General features: G+C 44.1%; 1 protein-coding gene across 1 annotated transcript; it reads left to right on the forward strand.

Annotated features, from left to right (window-relative positions):
- Positions 1-4,175: 4,175 nt before the first annotated feature.
- LOC133755721 (dehydrogenase/reductase SDR family member 2, mitochondrial-like) lies at positions 4,176-7,609 on the forward strand. The gene is made up of 2 exons (XM_062185763.1): positions 4,176-4,211; positions 6,987-7,609. Exons 1-2 carry the CDS (start codon positions 4,176-4,178, stop codon positions 7,542-7,544), a joined length of 594 nt encoding a protein of 197 aa, XP_062041747.1. The 3' UTR covers positions 7,545-7,609.
- The last annotated feature ends 2,270 nt before the right edge of the window (positions 7,610-9,879 follow it).

Below are 9,879 nucleotides of genomic sequence, written 5' to 3' on the forward strand. Positions count from 1 at the left end.
GATGGTATCATGTCATAGATCTTATATCCATTTTGAGTTGATTGTTATATAAGGTGTAAATAGGGATCTTGTTTCATACTTTTGTATACATGGATCCAATTTTCTCAGCTCCATTTTTTAAGATATTGCCCTTTCTCTGGGCATTGATTTTAGCTTCTTTATGAAAAATTAGTTGGTTGTGTGTGTATGTAGGTTAGTTTCTGGGGTTTCTATTCTGTTCCATTGGTCTACATGTCTATTTTGTACCTGTACCAGACTTTTTTTGATTATAACTGTCCTATAAATGTGTTCTTAAAATCCGATACTGTGATGCTTCTGGTTTTGTTTTAGTTGTTTAAGTTAGCTCTTCAGGGTCTCTTTTGTTTCTGCATGAATTTTTTTTCACTTGAGAGTCAGAGTTACACAGAGAGAGGAGAGGCAGAGAGAAAGAGAGAGATCTTCCATCCAATGGTTTACTCCCCAATTGGCCACAACTTCTGATTGGCTGGAACTATGCCAATCTGAAGCCAGGAGCTACCTCCAGGTCTCCCACACAGGGGCAGGGGCCCAAGGACTTGGGCCATCCTCCACTGCTATCCCAGGCCATAGCAGAGAGCTGGATGGGAAGTGGAGCAGCTGGGACTGGAACTGGCAACCATATGGGAGGCTGGCACTTCAGGCCAGGGCGTTAACCAGCTGCACCACAATGCTGACCCCTCTGCATGAATTTTAACATCATTTTTTTATTTGTCTGTGAAGAATGCCATTAGTATTTTGGTTGTGATTGCACTGAGCTTGCAAATTGCTTTGGGTAGAATGAACATTTTGATGATATTAATTCTACCAATCCACAAGCATGGAAGTGTCTTCCATTTTTTGTGTCCTCTCTTTCTTTAATGTTTTGTAATTTTCATTGTAGAAATCTTTCACATCTTGGTAAAATTTATTTCAAGGTATTTAATTTATTGTAACTATTGTGAATGCTACTGTTTTTATAAGTTCTTTTTCAGCCATGGCATTGTGTACAAAGACTATTGGCAGTGTGTTGATTTTATATTTTGCAACTTTATCAACTCTCATGAATTCTAGTAGTCTTTTGGTGGGACTCTTGATTTCACCATATATAGAATTGTGTCATCTGCAAACAGGGATAATTTGACTTTCTCCTTTCCAATTGGTGTCACTTTGGTTGCTTTTTCTTGTCAAAATGGCTCTGGCTAAAATTTCCAGAACAATATTGACTAGCATCATGAGAATGGATATCCTCACCTGGCTCTTCATCTTAGTGGAAATGCTTCCAACTTCTGCCCATTCAGTATGAGGCTGATGTGGGTTTGTCATAAAGTGCCTTGAATATGTTAATGAATGAAGGGTTTTTATCATGAGAAGATATTGTATCTTAACAAGTTATTCCTCTGCATCTATTGAGATAATCATATGGTTTTCTTCTATTTGTTAATGTGATGTGTCATATTTATTGATTTCCATGTGATGAGCCAATCCTGCATACCAAAGATAAATCCCACTTGGCCTAGGTGAATGAATGATCTCTGATGTATTGTCGGATTCTATTAGCTAGCATTTTGTTGAAGATTTTTACATCTGTGTTCTTTAGGGATGTTGGTCTATGATTATCTTTCTTTGTTGTATCTTTTTCTAGTTTTGGAATTAAGGTAATACTGGCCTCATATAAGCAGTTTGGGAGAAATTCCTCCCTTTCAGTTGTTTTGAATAGTTTGAGAAGAATTGGAACTAGTACCACTTAAAAGTTTGGTATAATTAAGCACTGAACCCATCCACTCCTGGACTTTTCTTATTTGGGAGGGTCTTTATTACTGATTGAATCTCTGTCTGTTGGTTTTCTGTGGCCTCAGGAGTCAATTGTGTTAGATTGTATGTGTTCTTTATTACTTATTCAATCTCTGCCTTGGTTATTGGTCTGTTTAGGATCTCTATTCCCCCAAGAATTAATTATGCAAATTACAACTCCAGTTCCAGTAGCTGTTCTCAGATAAAAAATAAATGCTGGTGGGGATGTGGAGAAAAAGGAGTCCTCATAAACTGCTGGTGAGAATGAAAGTTAGTACAGCCATTTTGGAGGCCAGTATGGATGTTCCCCACAAAATTCAACATAGATCTGATCTATGATCCAGCATCCGATACCTAGTCATGTGTTTGAATGAAATGAAATAAACACATGAAACACCTGAGCTCCCATATCCAGCACAATTCACAATATCAAAGTATGGAACCAACCTAGGTGCCTATTTATGTGTAAATAGAGAAAAAAATGCAACATATAAAAACAACAGAATATTATTCAGCCATAAAAAGAATCAAATCTTAACATTAGCCACAAAGTAGATTTAACTGGAGGTTATTATATTAGGTGAAATCAGACATAGAAATTTTAATACAACCCTTTTTGCCTCTTACATGAAAGTTTAGTAAAAGTAGACCTGAAATTGGAATAATGGTTACTAGAGACTGGGTATTATCAGGGTAGGCTAGAGAAAGGTTAGATAAGGAATATAAAAATGTAGAATAAATAAATTTTAATGTTCCACAGCACAGTGACTAGAGCTCATAATAAGGTATTTTGTGTTTAGTTTTGTGAAAACAGATATAATAATATCACAAATTCATGACAATGATCATAACATAAGAGAAAGTGATATAATGTGCAGGATATAAATCATAAAGAAGTATTTATAATTATATGCAAATAATATGTCCATGCAATTTGTGTACTGTTTCTATATTAACTTCTGTTGTGGGGCACATCAAACAAAGACCACTTTAATCAATAAAATCAAATCGAGGAGTCTTTACTAGCCAGCTGGTGGCTGCCCTGCTCACAGAACAAGTCTAGAGAAGATGGCCCTGAGTTACATTTTGGCCATCGTTTTTGTCTAAGAGGTAACAGGATCATTCCTGTTATAAACCTTTTGGGCTATCTCCACCAACTCAGAAAGAAGCTTTTCCTCAAATCCCTCTAATTTCTATAATTTACACTGAATATCAGGTGCTGATTGAGAAACAAAGGCTACATTTATGGCACCCCTATTTTGGGGGGGTCTCTGGATCTCTAGGGGTATATAAGCAGTAAGTCTCAAGGAGTCATTCAAGGAAAGCTGAGGGAGACTTGTCCGGCCTTTAGACAGAATCACACGTGGCCAGCGCCGTGGCTCAATAGGCTAATCCTCCGCCTAGCAGCACCGGCACACCGGGTTCTGGTCCCGGTCGGGGCACCGGATTCTGTCCCGGTTGCCCCTCTTCCAGACCAGCTCTCTGCTGTGGCCAGGGAGTGCAGTGGAGGATGGCCCAAGTACTTGGGTCCTGCACCCCATGGGAGACCAGGATAAGCACCTGGCTCCTGCCATCGGATTGGCGTGGTGCGCCGGCCGCAGCGCGCCAGCCGTGGCAGCCATTGGAGGGTGAACTAACGGCAAAGGAAGACCTTTCTCTCTGTCTCTCTCTCACTGTCCACTCTGCTTGTCAAAAATACAAAAAAAAAAAAAAAAGTCACACACCCTAGAAAGGTTTGTTGGTTTCCTGGCCACCACTAAGTCCCCTCTCATTAGAGTCTGGCAATACCAATCAAGAGCCTCTGTACCTCTGTCATCATTTGGGTCCCACTGGGGTCAGACTGCAGGCAAAACTGCCTCCAACTGGGCTGGTTCAGAGGTTGATTGACCATCTGGTCCTATGATTAGCTTTTGAGCATCCCTTCAGATGTGGTCTCTTTCCTCAAAGGTGAAGAGGGTCTGGAATAGTAGTTGGCAATCATCCCAAGTCAGCTGACATGTGAAAAAGATAGATTCAAGGAGAGAGATTAATCCCTGTGTCTTTTCAGAAAAAGAAGAGTTTTTATTTTTTCAATTATACAAGTCACTTGTGGAAAATGGAACATAGACCAGTTCAGGTGGCTGTGTAGAATCAGGTATTCCTTAGGGCTTCAGGTGATATGTCGATCCACTGCACATATGTGGGGGGCTGAAAGGATGGTGCACCTGGTGGCAGTCCATCATCTGTGAAGAGTAGGGGGCCTCTGGCATAGTGGTCACTGGAGGTTCCTGAGGTGAGACCAATGGACTGGTTCCATAACAGGGGGTCATCTAGTGCGAATGGATACCCCAGGGGGCCCTGAATAACAGGAAGTGGTGGCACCTACCATTCAGTTTAACTGAGAGGACATGCCATCCCCCTATCATTTTTACCTGTTCTTCTTGGTAACCTTTTAGCCATGGTGAGGATTGGAAAGGAAATCAATCCAGGTTTCACTGTATGGAATCTGGTCAGGTTGACCAGATTTTCTGTAGATCACCTTTTGGACCTATGAAGCTATAGAAAGGTTAGTAGATCCCTCCAGTGGCAACTCCGTGTTGGCTACCTGACAGCCACTCTCATTCACAGAAGAGCTGGAAATCATAAGTATTTAGGGTGAAATAAAAGATCTAGCTGTGTGCCTTTTAAATTCACTGAAATTTTGTCAAAACCCAATGGTGGATCAGCAGGAAGTAATGATCCATGCCCCATCCCTATGACAATGACAACACAAACACAACAATACAGAAGGAACTACCAGACAAATAGACTCTGACACAAATTAGATTCAACCAGGGCCAGATGTCTCCATTTGGAGACCAGAAGTCTGAGACAATGTCTGGAACTCAGACCTGGGTGTGGAAGTAGTGCTGTGTCCAGCCTACCAGCAGTCCCAGATGGATCCATAGACCAGAAGAAATGAAAAAAATGATTCCTACTAACCGGTGAGGTACCAGACAACTTTTTTTTCTGACTTTAGAATTTGGTGGGTCCAGGGACAGTGCACAGGAATTGCACTTTATTGTATCCCACGGAGAGAATATCTTGTCCTGTGACCTCATTTATTGTTCATAGTGTCTGTCTTTGTTCCAGTGTAGTTCATGTGGATTTCATTTTGAGTAAAAGACTAATATACTATAAGATAGAATTAGGGTTCATTCTGTAGGAATCTCTTAGATTCTGGGCCACTTGCTTTGTGAAATTTCAAAAATAAAATCACTGAGGTCAATGATGAAAGTGAAATTTGGATACTTATAATTACCATTAAATATTTAGTTTCTGAGTGCTGCATGTAACCTCCACCCCACATCTTCAGATGAAGGTGGATGACAGGGCACATGCATGGCCCACACCATTTCAGAATGAAGCACAGGCAATTTAGTTATGAAAGGGAGTAGCCATCTGTGAAGCCCTTTGTTTCCATCCCATGTGTCTCTTAGGACTTGGTGAATGGGTTATGGCTTCAGTACCATTGCTGGCCTACACACAGTGAGAATTGTACTTTATAGATATGATCAGGAAAGTGAGATGCAAGTGCAAGACCAACACCACCCGGCACTATCATTTGTCAGTGACAGATCCAGTGAAGAAACCAGATAGATTTTGGACCTTTCAAAAACGTGAACTAGCTACAGGATGCCCGATATACTAACAGTACCCATCCAGGCTTTAAACACAGCCTTCCCCACCCATATAGCAGCTGACCTTGTAATGAGGAGGTGACCAAAAGCCATCTGTTGGTTACTTTGATACACGCTACCATTTTCCTTGGTCTCTTTTCTGATTTCTTTCTTTCTTTTTTTTTTTTAACATTTATTTATTTATTTACTTGAAAGTCAGAGTTACACAGAGAGAGAAGAAGAGTCAGAAAGAGAGAGAGATCTTCCATTCACTTGTTCATTCTCCAGTTGGCCACAACAGCCAGAGTTGTGCAAATCCAAAGCCAGGAGCTTCTTCTTGGTCTCCCATGTGGGTGCAGGGGCCCCAGGACTTGGGCCATCTTCCACTGCTTTCCCAGGCCACAGCAGAGAGCTGGATCTGTAGTGGCAGTGGCTTTCCCCACTCTTCCATGGTGCTAGCCCCCTGATTTCTTTCTACTGACTCAAGCACCGAAAACCTCATCTTTGGCAGCATCTTCTGCTTTCCCCATAGACTCCAAGGTGACTTTCCCCCTTCCAGGTGCTCCTGCTCATTCCTAACTGCTATAATACTATCTTCAAACCTCTCCCATGGCCCTTACCAGAGACTTCCTTTCTGACTCCTTGGGAGTCCTTTCTTTCTGACTCCTTTCTGACTCCCACAAATGTGAGGCTGCTTCTTGCCATGTCCCCAGTTGTGGTGACGCTAACTTCTGCAGGGAGATTGTCCTTGATAGCATCCCTTGGTAGCTTCCACTGGGACGAGGCACCCTCAGCCCCACCTCTTCAGTACTGCCTGGTGCTCAGGGCTGCTCTGGGCTCCAGGAATGAGGTTTACAAGGAAACCATACCATGTAGTATGCTTTGAAGATGTGGGCTGTCAATCCTTGTTTTTCAATAACAGGAAGAGATTCCAATTGAATCAGCCTCTGCTCTATGAATTCATTTGAAGAATTCAGACTTTTCCAGAGTAGGTAAATCTCAGAGACACAGTTTAGGCTCTGCATGAAGTTAAAAGTACCCCTTGTCGACTCCACTCTGAGACCAAAGTCTGTCATCCCATGTAGCCTTCAGTGAATGGGGCCTTTCCCTGGCTCTGTAAAGTCCCCAAACACCCACTCTCCACTGGCACCCGGGCTGAGTTGTCCTTTAGCTATCTGAGCTCATGTGTACATGCACTGCTGCCATGGTCACCTCAGAACACAGAATGAGGGAATGTTCTCCAGGGAGGGGCCCAGCTGCAGCCACCCCTGTGGCACCTGAGAACCTGAACACCTGATAGGTTATTGAGAGGATGCATTTTCCTTCCAGTGGACAGTTTTGGGAAGTAGCCAGTTCCACACTGAGAGTGACAAATCTGGTGTCAGTTGTCTCAGTGATGTGGACCTGGTGATTGGTGTCTGCCAGGGTCCCTTGTGTCTGGCAGCAGAGGGACTCTGGGTGTTTATGCCCCCATGATCTTTATCAGGTGAGTTGTGGGCCCAGTATTGCCTGACATAAACATTACTACGTGTGTAATGTGTGTGATGAGTATGAGGGAAGGCCGAGGACCAGGAAAGACTGGTGGCCACGGCCCTGGAGCGCTGCGGAGGCATCGACTTCCTGATGTGCAATGCTGCTCTCAACCCTCTGGTGGGGAGCACCCTAGGGGCCAGCGAGCAGGTGTGGGACAAGATCCTGAGCGTGAACGTGAAGTCCCCAGCTCTGCTCCTGAGCCTGCTGCTGCCCCACACGGAGCGGAGGGGGAGCGCTGCCGTCGTCCTGGTCACTTCCATTTCGGCATACATGCCTCAAGTGGAGCTGGGAGCCTACAACATCAGCAAGACTGCCCTGCTGGGCCTCACCAGGACCCTGGCATTGGAGCTGGCCCCCAGGGACATCCGGGTGAACTGCCTCGTCCCAGGGCTGATTGAGACGGACTTCAGCAAAGTGTTACACAAAAACAAGGCTTTCTGGAACCTCTTTAAGGAAAACCAGAAGCTGCAGAGGATCGGGCAGCCAGAGGACTGCGCGGGACTTGTGGCTTTCCTGTGCTCCCCAGATGCCAGCTACATCACCGGCGAGAGCATCGTGGTGGCCGGCTTCTCCCCTCAGCTCTGAGGGGCTGGGAGCGGCTGTGCCACCATGGGCCTGGGCTTGGGATGGTGGCAACCGTGGTTGTTTGTGGGCTCACTTGTCCCAGGCTTGAGGAGGCAGAAGCTCTTCTGGCACTGCCATCCCGGTGCCTCCTGTACGTGGCCAGGGCATTCAGTGGATCTTGGTGTGGGGCCGTGTGGGACTGAACGGTTTGAGGGGCTGGTGCTTTGGGGGAACTTCAAGGGCAAGGAGTAGGGCTCAGGGTCTCAGCTGCTTCTCTCTGTAATTTGTTGCTTTGAACATGTCTTTCCTAAAATAAACTCAAATGTGCCCTGGGGAAAAAAAAATATATATATATGCTTTTCATGTATATTTAGTGTATGTGTATAGTTTCTTGTTATAAACTCAGGTATTTAGGAGATGTAGGTTTATGTCCAGTTATATTATTACATAATACGTGTATATGTATTTTGTGTGTATACATTTCTAGAAATTATGGTAGTAATAAATCCCTTCCTCCTAGGCTGTTGAAGCATGCTGGCCCAAGGATACAGCTACACAGGTAGGGCAACTTTCTCTATATCTAGGCTCATTTTAGTATTTTTGCAGTTTTGTGTATACCTTAGAGTTCCTTCAGTTTTTCTATCCACTTACACAAGTGCACACAACTAAGTGTTACCACAAGAGGATGTTTTCAATAGGGAAACCATACAGGTTTTTTCCCAAACATTTACTTATTTTATTTGAAAGGCAGAGAGGAGACAGAGAGAGAGAGAGAGAGAGAGAGAGAAAGAGAGAGATGGAGATGGTCCATCTGCTGGTTCACTCCCTAAATGGCTCCAACAGCCTAAGTTGGGCCAGGCCAAGGCCAGGAGCCAGGAACTTCATCTCCCACATGGATGCAGGGGCCATCTTCTGCTTTGCCAGGCACATTAGCAGGGAACTGGATTGGAAGTGGAGCAGCTGGGACTCAAACCAGAGCCCATATGAGTTGCTGGCATTGCAGGTGGCAGCTTAGCCCACTGCATCACAACACTGGTCCCACCATGCAGGTTGTGACCTGTTATTGATGATCCAGAAGACATCTGGAAACCTCACTGAGCTATACTCAGAGAGGAGCTGGACTGAACAAGGCTCAGCTTCCTAACCTGTCCTGGCCTTGTATATGGGCAGTATAGTCCCCACACACCTCCTTTAGCTAGAGTGACACTCTTCACCCTTGAATGCTGGGACCGTAATTAGGCTCCCTGCTTGCACATCTACCTGGGTCAGCAGGCCCAACATGCAGCTTCTGTCCAAATCATTTTAATGCTTAGGGATTTAACAATATTTTTGTTCATGCAAACATTAGGACAGCTGTGAAGAATTTTTTGTAAAATATGACACCAATAGAGGAAACTTATGATTAGTTATTTCAAAATATACGTTTTCATTAAATGATTTTACTCTTTAAAAAAACAATTTCATGTAAACTGGATGTTAGTTTTTCTCATCTTTATTTAGGTAATTCTCACAAGGAAAAATACATTTACAGTTTTTTAAATTTACTTGTTTTTGACCAAATGAGAGGGATAGGGTGGGAAGAAAATACATTTCCATCCACTGCTTATGTCCCCAAATGCCTGCCATGGCTGGGGTGGACTGGGGCCAAATCAGGAGCTGGGAACTCAGTCCAGGAGTGGCAAGGCCCTAGCTGCTGGAGCCCTGATCTGCTGCTTCCAAGTGTCCGTAGCAGCTCAAACCTAGATCTGGGAACTGAAGCCAAGCATTAGCGCATGGAATCAAGCCTCTTTCCCTGCATCTCAGCTGCAAGGCCAAGCAACCACTCCAGTGCCATTTTTTTTTTTTTTACTTCCTTAGAAGATTTTTTAAAAATTAATATTGAATTCCTCATCTCCAGTAATTCTGTGTGGTTCTTCTTTTTTTTTTTTTTTTATTTGACAGAGTTAGTGAGAGAGACAGAGAGAAAGGTCTTCCTTCCGTTAGTTCACCCCCCAAATGGCTGCTATGGCCGACGCACTGTGCCGATCTGAAGCCAGGAGCCAGGTGCTTCTTCCTGGTCTCCAACATGAGTGCAGGCGCCCAAGGACTTGGCCCATCCTCCACTGCCTTCCCAGGCCATAGCAGAGAGCTGGCCTGGAAGAGGAGCAGCTGGGACTAGAACCCAGCACCCATATGGGATGCTGGCGCTGCAAGTGAGCCAGGACGCTGGCCCCATGGTTCTTCTTTATCATTAACATCTGAAGAGTTCTGATATATGTACTTTTTCCTGATTTTATCTGCTAGTCTATGCATGCCTTGTGTAACTCAGTGAGCTTCCATTCAAGTGACTTTTTGACATTCATTCAGCAATTTGCAG

This window comes from Lepus europaeus, unplaced genomic scaffold, assembly GCF_033115175.1.
Source record: "Lepus europaeus isolate LE1 unplaced genomic scaffold, mLepTim1.pri SCAFFOLD_85, whole genome shotgun sequence".
NCBI classification, from domain to species: domain Eukaryota; kingdom Metazoa; phylum Chordata; class Mammalia; order Lagomorpha; family Leporidae; genus Lepus; species Lepus europaeus.